We start from the raw sequence: 21,085 nt of genomic DNA on the forward strand, positions 1-21,085 counted from the left end.
CGCCTCACCCTCCCTTACACCCCCTCTCACCTTCACACACCATCTCTCACCCTCACACACCCTCTCTCACCCTCACTCACTCACCCTCACTCACTCACTCACACTCACCCTCACCAGCATAGCATCACAAAACATAGCATAGCATAACAAAACACAGCATAGCATAACAAAACACAACATAGCATAACAAAAAAAACACAGGATAGCAAAAGATAGCATATCCTAATTATTCCCAACTCTCCTTATTATTAAGCAACATCTGAGAGTTTGCAAATCATCTTTATACACTAATTCAGAGTTTTCGAAAAAATGTATGCAATGCATTGTCATTCACAATGCCAATAACTCAAACTTTAATGCTGCGAGACCTATTGCATTGTAAATGCTTGTTAGTGTATTGAGTATACATTTTCTTAACGGTCCACAGTTATAAACATCAAATTGACCACTTTTAGAAGAAGGGAGAATACATGAAGGATCAGCTTATTCTTATAACGTATGCAAAGCATTTGGATTTTGATGACCTTGAAGATATGGGGTTCTAGTATCATGTTATAGTATTTTATTGATATTTTGTAGATTGTTATTTTTTACTTCATTTTAATGAGATGTTATTGATAAGAATAATTGCTCTGTATAGATACATATACACATACAGATACAATTAAATTTGGTCATTCATAAACATAATTATTTTCACAAACACTACGAGTTTTGGGAATTCTCTTCGGCACAACAAGGTATATGTACATTTTCGGATTAGAGTTAAATATTCACCAAGGTTTCTGTATCTTGTATTTTATATTGTGTATAAATAACATATCACGACACATACAAACCGTTATTTTCTATCATAATTGTATATTAAACAGCTATATTTAGGGTCGCTAGTTTACAAGGAGGTTGCATTTTTTTCTTGATAACAATGAGAAAATATTCCTCATAAGAAGTTATCTTTTTAGATTTGATGTGTTTTTTGCAAGTATATGCATATGATATATATACTTCATATTACGCAGAGTGATTTCAGAAAAGTAGGGCATATTATGTAACACCACCATGCAAAGTCTTAATTCAGGCACCATTGTAGAGTGTATGTAAGAAAGTAAATATTGACAGGCACAGCATATTCTTCCTTGTTGAAAGACATTTAGGCATCATGCTCTTTCTTCTCATGGCGAAGAATATGTGTATTCCTCGGTTCTTCATTTATTCTCGCCTTAGAACTGTTTTTACAAAAAAAATACAATTAAAAACATAAGATAGGAAATGGCAACAGAATAATTCTATTTAAATCTTTAATAACTACACCATGCCATCTACTTACTGGGCCCTTATGTATAATACTGTATGAAAGTTGTTTATTCAACAACTGTTCTCAGCAGATATGAGCATATGTAGTGCTCGTCTGTAGCAATACCAATTAGGCAAATCACACAAAAAGTTACAAAAGGTATTACACAATATATTACAATGTATGTAGCATGAATTCATTGTTGACTGTACATACAAAACTCAATTTATAATACAAAAATAGTAATTGCTATTAAAAATCCAGAACAAAAAAAGGCATCGGACCATTGCTGGGACGCCCCGTCGGGGCAGCTGTGCGCTCTATAAAATACACAAATAAATAAATACAAATAAATAAATTGCGCCAATTATTGGACACAACCCAATGTAACAGCAATATACAATCTTATAAAACTTTGCAATGTATATATGCAGTTAGTGCAAAGATGAGACAAAGGATGAAAACCAAAAAGGAAAGAAATGTATTTCTTTCTATGTCGTGTCCGATCGAAGTACACAGCCAACAAGTGTTTTGTCGGCTTGACTTCCTCAGGGCTTTTTACAGTTCATGGAAGAGGAACTATCGAGGAACTATCGAGAGACTGGAAGTGGGGCAACAAGAGTGCATATAGGCACTAATAAATCCTGTATATGGTGTCTCCTTATTCACTGTAATGAGGCCATAAAGGAATAACTGCCGCCAATTTAGAATTCCACACGACCAACCAAAGGTGCTATTTAAGGCCGCTATATGAATAGTAGATGATGATGTAATGGATGTTAGAATCCACATCCGGACGTATCTCGAACAAAAGGTAATGCTCATTGACGTCATTACAGTGAAAAAGGAACCACTACATAAAGCATTTATTCGTGCGAATATCATATGAAGATCAACAAATACATGGAAATGTATTACAATTAGTTAAATAGTAAAAGTTGAAGGAAAATATTATTGACATCAACAGGAGAATATAAATGTAATAAAGTTCAAACGAAAAAAGCTTGGATGATAGCAACTGTGAGGCATTTTGATTTAGTACACTTGGGATGCATTGTAAGGAATGATAAAATAAATTTGAAGGTGGCATTGGTAATAATTAGAGTTAGAGGATGATCAATTTTTCTAAAAACCGTTTTGTTTTGACAAACGAGTTTGGGAACATATGCCTTTTAAAACATATAATTCATAAACATTTTCACTGAAAACTGTACCTTACCCAGATCAGTCAGAGAGGTCAGAAGTGCATTTAATTGCAACTATTTAGTCTCTTTCTTTAGGAGATTGGAAAACCTCCCCTCTCCTGGAATTTTATGTAATATAGGCCATTGAGATTAAGAAAGGCACTTAGGTGTTTGGATGTCGACTGAACTGTTCAATCATTTTAAAAAATGACTCGCCTAAAACTTGGAACTAGCACACTGGGCAACCTAACTTAAAGCTCGGGTGTGAATCTGAGAACTGTTCAGTGATCCTCTATTGCTCTACCAAGCATGTCCATTTTCCTTCCATTAACCTGTATCTCATTGCCAAGAAATGAGGATGCTGCCTCCTACCTGGACTTACAAAATAGCCCTATCCCTCTTTGAGAACATTGAATGTTGCAAGCATCAAGTCAAAAATTGCTGAGAGAGGAAACTGAAGTATTGAAATGCAACCTCTCACTGCTTGGACTACATTAGTTCCTGTTTTTTTATGTCACGTAAGCTGGAAACACCACCTTGAACACATAGAAGTTACACATCATCCCGGTGATCCTTCTGCATCCCTTGCAGTAGTGATCATGGAGCTTTGAGCTCAGGAAATTGAGAAATGGGATGGAGCCATCTTATTAGCATGCCATCATCCACACATGGATCAGACTTCTTGACTCCTAAGTGAATCCCTTTTCAGGGCTGCCATCCAGCTGCAAGGCAACATAATGAGATCAAGGCTTGGCTCAAAATGTCTGTAAGTCATACCTACATACCACAACCAAGCATCATATCAATGAAACACTTGATGCACTAAGTACAAAGTTGTGTTAGCCACTCTGCACTTGAAAGAGAGCTTGCTTGAGGGATGATTTTGTCATCTGGGTAACTTGAGTTGCTTTCTCAATGGTTTAGGTTAATTGTCAGACAATTTTGTTGGATTATGGCCTCAAAATGTACCCTTCCTTCAAGTGCTGGAAACCTAAATAGTTAGCAAACTGTTGAAGCTTTTTTGTACTTTCAGATTTAACTGTTGCTGCAATATCAAAAATCAAGTATGTTGTGTCCAGATCCAGGACGACAGCAGTGGCCATAGTGTTAGTACTATTTAGCTTTCTTGTCCTGAGCATATTTATCAATGACAACCAGGCACTGTACTTTGAGCACAGAGACCCAAAACAATCTAGGACTCTTTCTTCCCTTACATTTCTTGTAGAGACTTGACAAAGGATTCTGTTGGCCTGCCTGTGCTACTGTTTTGACAGATACAACATTCTTACAGCGGACAATTCAAACTTTTTATCAAGAGGGAGCACCAGGTGTTCAATGTAACTTTGTCTTGATGCATAAAGTTCCTGAACGTCTGCAGGAGCCAGTTCCACTCAAGCAGTCTTGTTCCATGAGCAGTCACAATCCTAGCACAATGCAAGGTTAGTTCTTCTGCAGTGAGGGAATTCTCAGGGTCAATTCCCTTGAAAGCTTTGGGCGATGCAAAACCTATCTTTTTCTTATCTATTAGAAAGCTGTTCATCATGGTCTTTGAAGCATCGAATTGACCGCCTCAAGTGTATCCACCTTCGGGAGTGTTATTATAGTGTCAATGACTAGTTTATAACTGACACCAGATTGGCGTGCTATGAACTACAGAACGTATTTTCTTCTTTAATCAATGTTTCCTGAGTTGAATATGGCTGTGGGTTGTATGTGAAGTATTCAGCTGGGTTGTGAAACTTGGGTATGTATCATCATGAACTTGTGGTGTTCGCGTTGTAACCCCCTCCCTTAAATATGTGGTGGCCTGTGGCTGTTAGACTTATATACAAGGTTGATCATGGATTTCTTTGTGTGCAGAAAGATGAAAACGTTCACAGGCCGTTTTCTGTGTCTGCCAGGTTGGACACAGCAGACACAATGACTTTCTTCACAGCATCCTTCCCCATTGCTTGTATCTGGCTAGAAAAGCTCAAGATCTTATATGGTTGTTAGAATTTGTGGAGCATGTCACCGTAATGGGGCACATGAGCTAAGCTTGTTAGGTAGGAGATAATCCCTGTAAAATCAAGGGGCAGAGGCCTGTGGCAGTGCAAATGGGAATGGGTGCAGAGTTGCTTCTTCAATCAAGGAGTCGGGTATGATAGCATAAAGTGATAAAGACAGCTGAAATAGAATAGAATTGTGTTCAGAGTTTAGGTAATATTTTACTTAACTACTTTGCACACACTCTGGAGTATGTTTGCGAAGCACAATATGCAATATTACAAGTGCATAAAAAGGAAAATGCATACCCTAGATGGTATGTAGCAATGATGAATCAGTATCCCTTCCAAAGACTTTGCTCCTAGGATCAGTATGTGACAGCCACTGTAGATGTGAGCCAAAGGATAAATCATGCATTTGATACAAAGGAATTGAAATGAGTGGTTAAGAAGAGGAGCACACACTGGACAGGTAGGAAATATTTATGATTACTTTCTCATTGGGGTTTACACTTTCTTCAGGGCAAAGATTTATGATTTGGCAATGTTGTTAAACATTAACATTTTACTGTGTATTGAAATTAATGTTTGACACTTACAAGACAAAGTAATTGAAGATGGATCAAGCAGCACTGGTTTGCAATCAGTGTGTTCTTGATCGTAAACATCCTGTCGCAGGACACCACTGACAAATTCTTCGCTCATTGTGTACTTTAGAAAATGACTAGCTTCTGAAGGCACTGTAAACTGCAGATGATATGTGGCAATGTTATTATCCTCACTGCAAAAAGAGGGAAGTACATCTCTTTAAAGCTTCAATGGCATTGGGGTTATTTATGTATGTTTTGTTACATTCATCGATAAAAAGGTGTTTCTGCCAGCCAAGCAATATTTCTGTAGAACAGACAGACGAATATGAAGCATATCACATAGAACTGCAATTAGAATGAGCAATAAATGCAACTGTAGTATTTAATGTAGTACATTTTAAAGTAATAATAGCTAAAACAGTCGCATGCACATAATAAAGATCACAAGTGCTAACAATTACTAACACTTTAGGACAACACGGTATCAATTTTATGAGTGGCAAGATTCAACTATTTTAATGATTTGTTTCAAAATATTGTACATAAAATGTATATAGAACGTGCATCATTAGAGAGCTCCAGATCTAGACTTGGTGTATGCACAAACCCTTTTGTAACAACCTCAGCAGAAGTATAACAAAAAAAGCTGTGTCACACTACTTATAATGCTGGTGGTATACAAAGGCAGAGGCCGTTTCAAAAGGGGAAGTAGCTGGTGTAATTAAGCATAGTTTAGAAGGTCAGGTTATCAATGTTTGTTCATACTTAGACCTCTTCATATATAAGCATCTGTCTGGTCAACAAATAGAGGGTTATGAGTTGAAGACCTCGGGGTGGGCAAGAAACAACAAGCTCGAGCCAGGCTCGACCTGAAGCCTGGCTCTGGCTCTGCTGAGGTCCTGTTGGAACCTCAAGTCCATATTGAGCCGAGCTTACATGTGGCTTCTGCCTGCCTCCCTCCCGCTACCCTGTCTGTGGCGTGAGGGCCAGAACTGTTGATTTTGGACCTGGGGAACCCGGTTCAAGTCACGGCCCCGCTCAACATCCTGTGATTCTGGCTAATCACTTCATTTCCCCAGTTCTGTAAGCAAGGAAGGGTAACGCAAGACCAACCTTCCGATATTTATCGATTAAAAAAGCCACGTATTTACCAGAACATGAGAATTTTGGTGCGGTAAGCACAGCATTGCATGTTTTTCCCAAACAGCTATAATTGGCTAGAATTTATTGCACCCAATACATTCCGACTCAACAGAGTCAGATTTGATCAGGAGTGATCCATTTACAGGACCGCTTGTCATGAGGGCATTTTGCCAGTGGCCGCCAACACAAACAAAAAGTGGTGGGCGCGTGGATGGAGTGAAGGGGGAGCACAGGAGGAGAAGCATGGGGGGGGGGCTTAATAATAAAAAAAAATAAGACTTACCTGAAGCTGTGGCCGCCTCTCACCTTGGTGTTCCTCTGCTTCCTGATCCCAGCAGACACCGGGACAGCATCAGACACTCCCTGTGCAATCCCTGCACTGCGCTCATGCTATCACCAAGAATGCCGCTGACCGCGTGACCCGCAGGGGAACATGGGCGGGGCAGCGCTTTAGTCCCACCCGGCAAGCTCCAGCCAAAACCGATGGGGCGCCCCTCCCCGCGTCCACCACTCGTTGGCCAGGCGAGGGCTTACCTGTGGGAGGGGCGAACCCGCTATTTAGACCGCGGTGGCCAAGGCTCGGCCTCTCTCCATCCCTGTCCACCCGCGGCTCAAGCGCTGTATCGACGTTTTCCTCTTTGGCGAGAAGAATTTTGGTGGTCTCCACTGACTCCCAGGGCCCGCATCTTAAAAGCAAGTCAACTGGGGCGCTGCGCGCTAAACCCCGGGCTTGATGCGCGCCTTTTGCCTTTCTCAACTTCGGTGAAGAAGCAGGGACGTGAAAGGGAAAATGGACACTTGTGTTTTCCTGCATTTCATTCTTTTCGTTTTTACTGTTATTAGATGGGAAGGTGCGGTTCTTGCTTTGTGTTTGATTTAAACATGCCCACAAGTTCACTTTCACTGTCGATGCTCGATATCATCCGCTGTTGAATATTATTTTCTATGAAATTCGTGTAATTCTATGTCAGTCCAGGGGTGCCACTCACTTGCGACATAGAACGCTGCTGCCTGCTGTGCTTAGGACGCCTTGAAGGTCCATTCGACAAACTCTCCCGAATTGCGGATTGCTGCCTCCCCTGCCGAGGACTCGCTGGTGGGAGCAAGCTCTGCAATCGGCAGAGCTAGCCTCGCACTCCCGGTTTGAGACCCGAGGGTAGAGGCTTGGGCGAACTACCAGCAGCTAGCCGGGGGACTGCGAGGACCAGCATCCTCCATCTTCCTCAGCTGGTTCCTCTTCCCCGGCGGCCACGCCCACAGCCACGCCCTCTGCCGACCGCCCTTAAAACCTTTCGTGACACCCGCTTCGCGGGTGCCACTCACTTGCGACATAGAACGCTGCTGCCTGCTGTGCTTAGGACGCCTTGAAGGTCCATTCGACAAACTCTCCCGAATTGCGGATTGCTGCCTCCCCTGCCGAGGACTCGCTGGTGGGAGCGAGCTCTGCAATCGGCAGAGCTAGCCTCGCGCTCCTGGCTTGAGACCCGAGGGTAGAGGCTTGGGCGAACTACCAGCAGCTAGCCGGGGGACTGCGAGGACCAGCATCCTCCATCTTCCTCAGCTGGTTCCTCTTCCCCCGGCGGCCACGCCCACGCCCACGGCCACGCCCTCTGCCGACCGCCCTTAAAACCTTTCGTGACACCCGCTTCGCGGGTGCCACTCACTTGCGACATAGAACGCTGCTGCCTGCTGTGCTTAGGACGCCTTGAAGGTCCATTCGACAAACTCTCCCGAATTGCGGATTGCTGCCTCCCCTGCCGAGGACTCGCTGGTGGGAGCGAGCTCTGCAATCGGCAGAGCTAGCCTCGCGCTCCCGGCTTGAGACCCGAGGGTAGAGGCTTGGGCGAACTACCAGCAGCTAGCCGGGGGACTGCGAGGACCAGCATCCTCCATCTTCCTCAGCTGGTTCCTCTTCCCCCGGCGGCCACGCCCACGGCCACGCCCTCTGCCGACCGCCCTTAAAACCTTTCGTGACACCCGCTTCGCGGGTGCCACTCACTTGCGACATAGAACGCTGCTGCCTGCTGTGCTTAGGACGCCTTGAAGGTCCATTCGACAAACTCTCCCGAATTGCGGATTGCTGCCTCCCCTGCCGAGGACTCGCTGGTGGGAGCGAGCTCTGCAATCGGCAGAGCTAGCCTCGCGCTCCCGGCTTGAGACCCGAGGGTAGAGGCTTGGGCGAACTACCAGCAGCTAGCCGGGGGACTGCGAGGACCAGCATCCTCCATCTTCCTCAGCTGGTTCCTCTTCCCCCGGCGGCCACGCCCATGGCCACGCCCTCTGCCGACCGCCCTTAAAACCTTTCGTGACACCCGCTTCGCGGGTGCCACTCACTTGCGACATAGAACGCTGCTGCCTGCTGTGCTTAGGACGCCTTGAAGGTCCATTCGACAAACTCTCCCGAATTGCGGATTGCTGCCTCCCCTGCCGAGGACTCGCTGGTGGGAGCGAGCTCTGCAATCGGCAGAGCTAGCCTCGCGCTCCCGGCTTGAGACCCGAGGGTAGAGGCTTGGGCGAACTACCAGCAGCTAGCCGGGGGACTGCGAGGACCAGCATCCTCCATCTTCCTCAGCTGGTTCCTCTTCCCCCGGCGGCCACGCCCACGGCCACACCCTCTGCCGACCGCCCTTAAAACCTTTCGTGACACCCGCTTCGCGGGTGCCACTCACTTGCGACATAGAACGCTGCTGCCTGCTGTGCTTAGGACGCCTTGAAGGTCCATTCGATAAACTCTCCCGAATTGCGGATTGCTGCCTCCCCTGCCGAGGACTCGCTGGTGGGAGCGAGCTCTGCAATCGGCAGAGCTAGCCTCGCGCTCCCGGCTTGAGACCCGAGGGTAGAGGCTTGGGCGAACTACCAGCAGCTAGCCGGGGGACTGCGAGGACCAGCATCCTCCATCTTCCTCAGCTGGTTCCTCTTCCCCCGGCGGCCACGCCCACGGCCACGCCCTCTGCCGACCGCCCTTAAAACCTTTCGTGACACCCGCTTCGCGGGTGCCACTCACTTGCGACATAGAACGCTGCTGCCTGCTGTGCTTAGGACGCCTTGAAGGTCCATTTGACAAACTCTCCCGAATTGCGGATTGCTGCCTCCCCTGCCGAGGACTCGCTGGTGGGAGCGAGCTCTGCAATCGGCAGAGCTAGCCTCGCGCTCCCGGCTTGAGACCCGAGGGTAGAGGCTTGGGCGAACTACCAGCAGCTAGCCGGGGGACTGCGAGGACCAGCATCCTCCATCTTCCTCAGCTGGTTCCTCTTCCCCCGGCGGCCACACCCACGGCCACGCCCTCTGCCGACCGCCCTTAAAACCTTTTGTGACACCCGCTTCGCGGGTGCCACTCACTTGCGACATAGAACGCTGCTGCCTGCTGTGCTTAGGACGCCTTGAAGGTCCATTCGACAAACTCTCCCGAATTGCGGATTGCTGCCTCCCCTGCCGAGGACTCGCTGGTGGGAGCGAGCTCTGCAATCGGCAGAGCTAGCCTCGCGCTCCCGGCTTGAGACCCGAGGGTAGAGGCTTGGGCGAACTACCAGCAGCTAGCCGGGGGACTGCGAGGACCAGCATCCTCCATCTTCCTCAGCTGGTTCCTCTTCCCCCGGCGGCCACGCCCACGGCCACGCCCTCTGCCGACCGCCCTTAAAACCTTTCGTGACACCCGCTTCGCGGGTGCCACTCACTTGCGACATAGAACGCTGCTGCCTGCTGTGCTTAGGACGCCTTGAAGGTCCATTCGACAAACTCTCCCGAATTGCGGATTGCTGCCTCCCCTGCCGAGGACTCGCTGGTGGGAGCGAGCTCTGCAATCGGCAGAGCTAGCCTCGCGCTCCCGGCTTGAGACCCGAGGGTAGAGGCTTGGGCGAACTACCAGCAGCTAGCCGGGGGACTGCGAGGACCAGCATCCTCCATCTTCCTCAGCTGGTTCCTCTTCCCCCGGTGGCCACGCCCACGGATACGCCCACCGCCGACAAGTATATTAACAACAGCATCACAACCGCGACGCGGGACGCGCGCGGGACGCAGCCCGGGGCGAAGACCGGGTAAGGAGCGGGCCGTTTGAGGCCGTTCGAGGCTCGGAGAGTCTGGTCTGGCCCACTCCCCTTCCCTTGTCTACTGTATGTGCGCTCACCAACTACATAGCCACCAGTAGTATTTGATCACTCTGAGAAAAATGATTGTCACCAGAGGTACCAAATCAAAAGCCCCGGGTAGCGTTGGAAAACTGCTCGGGCCCATGGACGAGTTCATCACGAAGGCGAACTCGTTCATAGACCAAAGTATCTCATTAATGGAAGAAAGGGTCTCTTTGGACCTTGCTTTTGCTAAGAGGTCCTCACTGGGAAACCTGGCGGACGCTAGATCACCAGCTGCAGGAGGAGCCACAGTAGCCGAGGCCAACCGAACGCGAGAGAGACGCAGTTTACCCAACATAGTTGATTTATCAGTCTCCCAACTAGCTGATTCACAGCTTAGCGCTGATCTTGAAAAAACCCCGGACTTAGTTATGCAAACTTCCCCACCAATTTCCTCCCTAGAAAAAATGGTAGAAAGGGGAAGGAGGGAGGGGGCGGTAAGCAAAAAAAGGGTGGTTCCAAAAATCCCTATCTCAAATAATTTGACCCTTTTACCAAGTACACAAGAAGAGAGACCGGCGAGAGCAGAACATCTAGCCGTCCCAATACTAGTACATCACTCAGAGTCTGAAACATTCCCCTCGCTTCCCCTGGAATCCCAAACTAACATACAATCCCCCAGGGGATCGAGTGAATCGGAGGTTTCTAATCCTTTATTGGCCAATATAGCTATAATATTCAAACAATCACTGCAACCCTTGGAGCAAAGACTAGTGAACCTGGAGACTCAGATTCTTCAGCTCATAAAAAACCAGCATCATGATCACCCTGTAGGCTGCCAAAAAGGAGGGGGAAACAACGTAAAAAAGCCACACACTCTAAATCTAACCAACAACAAGCTACATTCAATTAACCCCTTGGACGCTCATGACGAGCTCAGCTCAGCTCGTCATGGAAATGCCATTCATTTCAATGGAAATTACATGGCAACGATGAATAGGCCTTAGCATCCAAGTGGTTAATCCCCCACAGAAGACACGCCAAACCACAATTTCCATTGCCCCCACCAACACTACTAACCAGAGCTCACTAACCACTCCGTCGATCCCTAATCCCTCAACAAACATATCTCTTTTGACGACCCCAGGAACCCCAATTACTCTGGCACCGATTATAGTCCCATCTAACAAAACTACCAATAAAATTCTTAATCAAACTTCGAATAAATCGTCTAGTACACCCCCGGTCCCTCAGCACCCAGGTCCGAACTCCTCGTCGGTGAGGCCCAGGGGATACACCGGTAAAAACAATGGTAAAACAAGATCTCCAGCAGTTTTCCCTCCTGAAGCCTCACCGTACGTGGCAATTATGACTGGTGTGCCTGAGCTTACTGACCCCAATTCTGAACCTGCCTGGTCTCTAAAAAATAAAGCCCAACACTGGTTGCAGACCAACCGTCCGATCCCGTCTACATGGACGGGAAGGATCAGATCTGTTGTAAGAGTACCCTGGGTGGGCAACACACGTAAAAATATCCCTATTGCCTAGCGATCACATTTGAGGATCCGAGAATAGCAGACCACATCTGCTCATGGGAGGACATCACCCCAAAGGGTGGTATTAAGATCAAATCCCTCTCCTTCTTCTACCCCTTCAGACAATCAGATGATATATACGAACAAGAGCCTCCCTGGACAGTCCCACTCCCTAGACAGAATGACTCAGATAACTTTAGGTATCATGGTCCTTCAAGACCTTATGACATAGATTATTCCTGGAACAAAATACCTTCCCGCTATCAAGGGGGAGGATTGGAAGACAGGAGACCCTATCAACAAAGACCGCTAGTCAGAGACCTTCCTAGATTGGACCTATGGTATAACATCCCTCTGCAAAATAGGTACAGTGGACTTGAAATGGTTGACTGACCATCAACCGATAATACACCTAATAATCTCCATGTTCCACTTAGCCCGGTCTACATGAATAGTCCTTCGATCTCCCATAACCTGGAAGATGTACCCTTAGTCGCACAATCAAATGAGGCCACTCCCCTGACCTCTTTGATATCTCTCCTCTATTGGAACGTAGCAGGTCTTCGTTCCAAAATCGAGGATGGGAGTGCGCAAAACTTTCTAAATCCATATCATATTATTTGCCTCCAGGAGACCTGGATCACAGAAGAACTACACTTCCAAGGCTATAAATCCTACTTTATCCCGGCTATAAGCAGCACAATGGGAAGACCCAGAGGTGGGTTAGTAACTTATATAGCTAACACCCTGACCCTGACAAAAGTTGTTATAGTTTCCCAGGATTTCAACTTTCAAATTCTCTCCTTAACCTTTGCTAACAAGGAGACTATCTTCCTGACTAATATATATAACAACCTCCCGGAAGATAAATTCCTAACTCTCCTTGGACATATTCATGAGAGCTTGAAAAAATCTTTTCAATGGAAAACTGGTAACAAGACATCTCATCTAATCTGGGGTGGAGATTTTAATCTCCACCCATGCCTAAAGACTAACCCCCTTTGTTGTGGGATGGCAGATGAACTCGATGTCCCTCTGGCACATTTTACACACAGTAAAGCAGGGATCCTATTAAATTCAGTCCTTTCCTGGACCTGCAAATTGCGAACAATCAACAAATAGGACCTAATGTATTTACCCCGACCTACGTGGGCAGAGGTCACTCCACGACAGTAGACTATATACTTTTATCACCCGGTCTACGGGCTCTGGTCAAAGATTTCGAGGTCATCGGTAACCCACTCAGTGACCACTCAGCCTTAAAGGTTAATCTGTACCTGTCACCAACCAATACTCTAAATGTGGAGATTGCAAGCACGTTAAGACAAAATAAATTAGAGATTGGCAAACAGAATGGCTATACAATCAGATGGGCTAAGATTAACCCGATGGAAGTCACTAAAAAACTTATAGTACAGACATACCCAAACATCCTAAAATGCCTTGATCTATCCTCTGATCATGAGGAAGTCCTAGAGAACTTCCATCAAATTTTGGTCACCATTAAGGCCCTACTGACATCAAAACCCAAAGCCAACCATCCAATAAAGAAAAGGTGGTTTGACCACAATTGTACAATGGCCCTTAAAACTTTAAAATTGGCTCTTCACAATAAACCAAGAGATGTAGCCCAAATACAACTTCTAAGGCGCAAATACTTAAGTGAAAGGAAATTGAGAACTGCCCAATTAAAACAGAAATTGTGGGCCGATCTCCATGAGAGTGCGGCTTTGAAAAACAGCACGCAATTCTGGCGTATAGTCAGAACCCCATACCTATCAGATTCAGGCGCCCCTAGAATAGAAGTCGCCATAGATGAAAAGACATGGGTCGAGCACTTCTCCAACATTTTTAAAAAAATTTCCCCAAAAGATTTAACGATCCCAGGAGTACAGTATCCTATTTCGCTTGTTTTCGATATTCCCGATCTATTGGAGGCTCTGCAGAAAAGTAAAATCGGAAAAGCGCCAGGCCCTGATGGAGTCCCAGTGGACTTTTTTAAAATCAACCTAGATCTTTGGGCCCCGATTTTGACAAGAGTGTGTACTGCTGCAGTCCATGAGGGAGTGCTATCCTCTTGGACAAAATCAATAATGGTCCCCGTTTTTAAAAAAGGTGACAGACAAGATGTAAAGTGCTACAGGCCCATCTCACTGCTGGACTCGCTCGGGAAAATAGTGGGAAGAGTGATCCTAGAGCGTCTCCAGCAGTGGAGTGAGGACCGTTGCATCATCTCCGCCATCCAATTCGGTTTCCGAGAGGGTTTCGGAACAGTTGAACAGGCCCTCAACCTCACCCTTTTGATGGGAAAATATACACAGGCCAAAGCTAATAAAATCTACATGGTCTTTGTAGACCTCTCCGCAGCCTTCGACTGCGTTTCGCACGCGAAGCTGTGGATAATTCTCGCCCAAATGGGAGTAGATCCCCCCCTCCTGGATTTTTTACGCGAACTCTATTCTGGCGCGACTGCTAGAGTACGATTCGGCGTAAATGGCGAGCTGACGGCCCCGTTTAGCGTAGGGCGAGGAGTCAGGCAGGGTTGCGTCCTGGCCCCCTTCCTCTTCTCCCTCTACACAAATGGCTTGGAGGAGGAGATGTTGAGGGGGGCTCGGGACCTCCCACGCATTAATCATCGCCTGATTCCCGCTCTGCTCTACGCGGATGATGCGTCATCCTCGCGCGCACTCCCCGCGAGCTCCAAAACTCACTTAATAGGTATACGACTTTTATGTCCAATCTGGACCTCAAGGTAAACGTGAAGAAAACCTTTGTCATGACAGCAGGTAGGGGCTCCCTAAGAACAAAAGCCATCCATCTTGAAGCTCAGAAACTCGACGTGACTTCCCAATACCCCTACCTGGGCATCATGATCGACGACCACCTAACATGGAAGCCAGCAGTAGTTACAAGGGGTAACCTTTTCAAAAGATCAATAGCTGCTCTAACGAGCTTCTCCCAGAGACTTGGACAAAGGCCCCCTGTGGAGCTACTAAAAATCTACACTGCCAAGTGCCTGGCTACCGCCACATACGGTGCGGGTGTTTGGGGATACGCTGACGCCAGTTATATTCAGAAGGCGGAGAACACCTTTCTTAGATTCCTCCTGGCAATGCCGAGAGGTACCTCAACATACGCCATGCATCAAGAACTAGGAATTCCCCACATAGAGGACCTAATTAAAATAGAACCTGTGATGCTGTGGCGGCGCATTTGGGCATCTGAAAAAAACAATCTGACTCAGTCTATCATCACAGACTCGATGGCGCTTGAAAAATCTTCTAGTATAAAGTGGCTGTCGTATGTAAAAAAATTTCTTACAGACCTTGACCTCCAGCACTGTTACCTCAACCCAGATACCATTAGGGACATTCCAAAGAGAGCTCTTAAACACCAAGCGCTAAGCCACCTGGAATCGCTAAGATTATCGTCAAACGCAACGAAAATGTCGGTTGTCCATGCGAACATGGTACAATTAGCTCATGGCATCCACCCATATCTGACTCTGCAACTATCGATCTACGAGAGAATGCTATTAACACGTTTTAGACTAAATTCTTTTTTTAGACTGGTCACGATTCCTGAGAAAAACTGCTGGAAAGATCCTCTCTCCCCTTGTCCGTGCGATGGAGTATCCACACAATCAACCTTGCATGTGATTTTGCTCTGCAAATTCCACCGCACCCACAGAAAAATCTGGTTATTGCCAATTTTAAGGACTTGGGGTCTTAGACAATGTAGACCAGCTCTCCTTAGACTCCAAATGCTGGAATCAGAAAATGTTTGTTATTTCGTGAGCAATTTTTTAAAATGCATCCTGAAGCACAGAAATAACTTATAAACCGTCTCATCGTTGCTACTCCATGCAGTCTGTTACAGAAAAACTTTTTAAATAATTTTTGATAACAGCTTCTTCTTTTTTTTTTTTTTTAACCATACAAAAATGTAATGAATGTTGAATATTGTGTCTTTTATGGTCTTTCCACTGTGAACAAACCGAAATAAAGAATTTATTATTATTATTATTATTACATGCCCACAATTGGTGCCGTGGCCCTTGGGACATCAGACGAGGTAGTCATTCATTTAACGAAAGGTTCGCCATGGTTTGCATCGTGTGGACTTTGGGGGCGTGGCAGCTAGGAGCTAGTGCTGGGTGGATAACCGAAGGCCACCATCACAGTCCATTCCGCTCGTTGTGTCTGTCTCCCACACTAGACTGTCACGTAGTCCGCCTTCTCTAAAGTGTGCCTCTTTTTCTGTATTTCTGTTATTGCCTAAGGCACCTTCTCTCTAGATTGCACTCTTTGTTGGTCCTCTTCCACCAACACTACACTCTTACCTATGTCATGTTCTGCGAACTCATGTATATGAACGTAGTCCTATATATCATTTAGTGGCTCTGCAGTGGGCGAGTAGGCAACGATAGCTAGAAGAATTCCAGTAGAATGGAATAGGAAGTTCTTGCCAAAATGTTAGAGAATCAGCTAGTGGTTACTTAGGACTGACTTTGTCACGATGATGTTTAATCCAAATGTCACCGTAGTACTGCATGAAAACACTTCCATGTGGGTTCCCCCAGCATCACTCATGTATTGCCATGACGGGAGTTGAAACCCGCTTCAATGTTAAGCCCTTTCGTTGCTAAATCAAGCATTTTCAATGAGGGTAAAAGCCAATGCCCTCATTCTCTAGGTTAGTAACTTCTTTCTAAACGCAAATTTACCTGCAATGTTATGGATCAATGCTTTTAGAAGCCCCCTGCAGAATGCATGCGCATCACTGATGGATTCATGTGGTGCCTCACAAGCGGTAGTTTAACTATACGAACGGTACTCCTGTGCAGGTAGTATAATGACTGCTTTCCGATAAAACCCCTGCAACCCCTCATAGCCATTTTCCGTTGGCATCTAAAGGAGAGGTTTGTGGAATCTGCATAAGTTGCTGTACGGGCCTGCACTGGGCACTCAAGCAGTCCAGCGGAAGCCCTCAAAGGCTGCAAGGCTTGCAATTGTCAGACTAGACCTGCTCAGCATGTCTGTTTCGGTTCAGGTTTTACAACTTAAATTCATTTGGATGAAAAAAATGGTTTCGATGTTTTAATACTTGTTTACATTTTCAAGGAAATGAAGCAGTTTGTCACGTTTAGTAAATGCTGAAAGGCCTGAAAGCATCACGGGTAAGGGGGGTTACACGGCACATGCTTGCAGTCAGAGATTATGAGGTGAATGCAGGTAATTTTGAAGTGGGATGCTTCGCATCAGTCATGCCTACCCCTGCATTGTTAAGTGATTCAACAGTCGAGCAGAATGCGTGCAGTGGAATTGCAATCGGAAGTACAAAAGTTGTTATGCTCCTCCTTGTACGCCCGAGGTCGTTTTACTAATTGCAACTTCAAATTGTTGAATACAGATTTCGAGCTGGTTACATAAGGGGTTGCTATAAGTTACAGGCTCCCACACTCGACTTGCCAGGTCTGTGAAATAGAGTACTCGTGGAGTTTCACAAATAAAGTACACCAGCAGTGAGATCCCCCTTTCCGCAATTTAATACACAGATTCGCAGAATAAAAAGGTTTGTTCGTCATGACCCGCAGATCAGCCCAGCACAAAGTAAATGCAGAGGTTGCAGACGTACACAATAAGCAATTAATTCTGGTTGTGCTATGTCGAATTTCCCCCTTTCCTTTTCACTTTAAGATATTTTACAATGCTGAATATTGTGTGTCTGAATTTAGCTTAATGACTAGTTAGTATCCTCAAAGTGGGTCAGAGATGCGCATCAAATGCGGACAAGTCAGAGTGTTACTGGATGCACATTAAATCGGTGTCCCCAAATAACAATAATATAGCTACAATTAACAATAAACTGTAAATGAAATGCATAGAGATGACAGCTACAAATTCAGAGATCACAGAAAACTCCACAAACCTATTAAACAAAAAACGAAATTCTCAAACGCAACCATAGACCAAATGAAAAAGAACTATAATAGGTATAGTTATTTGTAGAGTAAGAGACTGTCACCAAAAAAAAGTCACCCAGGCACTAATCTAAACAGAGACTCATCCAGAAATGACATTTAAGAGCTTTAGAGCTTACAGACCCCGCTCTTTAAGGCTTACCTAAAGGCATAGAGATAGGGGGCGTGGCTTAGCAAGCCACGATGGCGGCTGTGTCCTGCTGAGGCTCCGCGATCGGGCTAGCATCCAGCCCAGTACCCGAGATCGCCGGGAGCCTCAGCCCACTGATAAGGCACCTGGGACCCCCCGTGCGCTGGGGCGCCGCTTGGACGACCTCCGGCGACGGCGGACGAACAACACGGACCGATTTTTGCAAATCCGGAGCCGAGCGCCTCGGTCCAAGATGGCGGGCGCGACCCTGTCCGGCGGGCACTCACGCCGCCGGGAGCTGACCCAGTGATCAGAGGCCCCAAGAGACAGAGCTGACGGACGCCTACGAGGGGCCCCGGAGCAACAACGAGACCGGCCCCCCCGGAGTACGCGCCGGACGGCGCCTTCCCGCGATCCGAAGTCCCGGCGCGCAAGATGGCGGCCGCCGGACCGGGGCTCCACTACATCGGCACTGTGGCCTCACCGAGAGCCTGATCATCCCCCCGGCATCGGCCGACCCGCCAGGCGCGGAGGGACGACGGACGCGTTGTGGACGTGGTGGTGTGCCATCCAGTGACCAACAACGCACGAGCGAGGGCGGTGAGTGCCCGTCCCTCCCCCCCTCCCTCGGAGTTCTCGGCGCCTGTGGCTCCCCCCCCCCCTACAGCCTCGGGGGCTCCGTGAGGCGACGAGGCACACGCCGCTGGCTGACCAGAGGATCCAGAGCGCCTCCACTACCCCGCACCGATCGCCGGATCTAAGTGCCTGACCCTAAGATGGCGCCCACAGCGTCCTAGACTCCAGGAGCAGCGCGAGCCTCACCACGGGAGCAGGGGTGGCCCCTCCCAGACTCGAGAATCCACCGGCGGCCGCCCATTACACCGGAGCCCCTCTGAACTCCCACCACCTGACCTCTGGCCCTCCCGGCCGCCACGGACACTGCGCCACACACCAGGGGGGACCCACGGGGTCTTTTTGACACCGGAACCACCGGCTCCGATGGCCTCGGACCGCCTCTGACGCCCTGAACCAGAAGGCGCTCCCTGAGACGAGGAGGGGCCGTCCCGGAGCCTGGGGAGACAGGAGTGACCGGCTGCCATTGACCTTGCCCGTGGCCCAGCTGCGTCGGCCTGCTGTACCCAGAGTGCACGGCGGCCAGGTGGCCCACATACCGGCCTTCTCCCTCACCACCCCCTTTCTCGCTCCAGTGCCCGAGCGCACAAAGTGACGGCCACTACGCCGGGGCTCCGAGGTACCGACCCTGATCACACACTGAGAGCCTGATCACCCTCCGATCTGCCACCAAGAGGAGTGGAGGACCTCGAGACGTTACCTGTGGCTGTGACCCAGTGGCCCATCCGACAGCACCTATGGGGAAGCCAAGGGCCCCGCAGGTGACGGCTGTCCCTGAAACGGCCGTTGAAAAGATGCCACACACCAGGACGTGGACGCAAGCCAATACACCACAAACAGACCCTGCACTGTCGGCGAAATTGGACCAGGTGTTGGCGGCGATTGAAATGTCTCGCCTGTCAATGGAGGAGAGGTTAGGTGCCCTGACGACGGACATTAGCTTGATCCGAGACGAACACCGTAAACTGGCGGACAGGGTAAAGGAGGGCGAACGAACCGTGACCGAGTTACGACCCGTGGTGAAGATGCAGGAGGAAGACATGAGAGAGGTACTTCGTCGTGTGGAGGCCTTAGAAGAGCGCACAGTGGACTTGGAAGGACGCTCGAGAAGATGTAACATCCGCGTCCTGGGCCTGCCGGAGGGGATTGAAAATTCGGATCCTCTGACCTATATGGAATCCTGGACCAGATCGTTCACTCCGGAGAGTGAGAGATCACCGTACTTCTCCATCGAACGGGCCCACAGAGTCCCGGCCCGGGCACCCAAACCTGGCCTCCCTCCACGACCCATGCTAGCTAAATTCCTACATTTTCGAGACCGAGACGCGGTGCTCCGAGCGGCCCGGACAGTGGGCCCCCTGCAGGTGGAGGATCAACATGTTATGGTGTTTCCGGACTACGCCCGGGAGGTCCAACAGCGGCGATCCACCTTTCTGGAAGTCAAGAGACGCCTCCGCGCTAACGACCTACAGTACTCCTTGCTGTTCCCAGCCCGCCTCAAAGTACTGTACAATGGGAAAGCCCTCTTCTTCACCAATGCGACGGAAGCACAGGATTGGGCTGACCTTCACTGCCCGCTGATCCCTAAGCCCGGACCCCAGAGGACCCGCAACAACGACCCCAGACGATCTCGACGGCGGGGCGCGAACCGTACCCAGTCTGGCCGCCCCAGGAGCCAGGCGTCCTCCCCCACGGGGTCGCCCGACCTTGCGCAAATCATGCAAGAGCGACGAGATGTCCTACGAGCGGTGGTCGAGCTTCACACGTCGCCCCAGGCATCGGACCCAGAGAGTCACCCACACCTGTTCACCCCAGAGAAGGACCGCGACAGCGACGGAACGATGTCGGGATTTGGCTCGATCTCTTCCCCACTCATGGCGGCACCTACATTGAACGCTACCCTGGCCGACCAACCTAACGCCTCCTCATGAACAGTGAACTGTCGCTTCCTGTATCCTTCTAATGATCACCTGTTATATTGCGCGATGTCTAGGTGCCTAGACTGTCTCACCTGATTATAGCATGTGCATCCGAGCGATGGACTCTTCTCCTACAGGAGCCCGACCCGCGCACAGGCCCAGCAGCGACACATGCCGCAACCCCCGCAGTTAACTGTTGTATTTCTCCCCTAGTGGGATACTAGTTTGGATATGCCACCCTCGGTGCTATATCCCCAGTATTGGGACTGTTACCCACCCAAGGTTATACTAGTTGTTACTCCCCTTAGTCCCTCCCCTACGATTGTGGAAGCTTGGCGCGCAGGAACACACGTGACCCATATACACAGGCGCCTTCTGGGTATTATAGGGGGACCCTCATCCCTACCACGACACCCCAGGTATGGCAGTCCCACGATCAGACATTAACATCCTTACTTTGAATGTACGAGGCCTGCACACACCTAGCAAACGATACTCTGTGTACGCTTACATTAGACGCATGTCAGCCAATATCGCACTCCTTCAGGAGACACACATAAATGCTACCGAACTCACTCGCCTGCAATCTAAATGGCGTGGGACCCTCTGTGCCACGCAATAC

The 21,085-nt window shown here is 48.3% G+C and overlaps 1 protein-coding gene across 1 annotated transcript in view; it reads right to left on the minus strand.

Moving 5' to 3' along the window:
* Positions 1-547: 547 nt before the first annotated feature.
* C8H3orf52 (chromosome 8 C3orf52 homolog) overlaps positions 548-21,085 on the minus strand; it is a 175,946-nt gene continuing 155,408 nt past the window's right edge. Inside the window, exons 6-7 of the mRNA XM_078658338.1 lie at positions 5,063-5,244; positions 548-1,226 (exon numbers count right to left, since the gene is read on the minus strand). Of these exons, the coding sequence (XP_078514464.1) occupies positions 1,210-1,226; positions 5,063-5,244 (199 nt within the window). The 3' untranslated portion in view covers positions 548-1,209. The remainder of the gene's footprint in view (positions 1,227-5,062; positions 5,245-21,085) is intronic.

The sequence above is a fragment of the Lissotriton helveticus genome, chromosome 8 (assembly GCF_964261635.1).
Source record: "Lissotriton helveticus chromosome 8, aLisHel1.1, whole genome shotgun sequence".
NCBI lineage: Eukaryota > Metazoa > Chordata > Amphibia > Caudata > Salamandridae > Lissotriton > Lissotriton helveticus.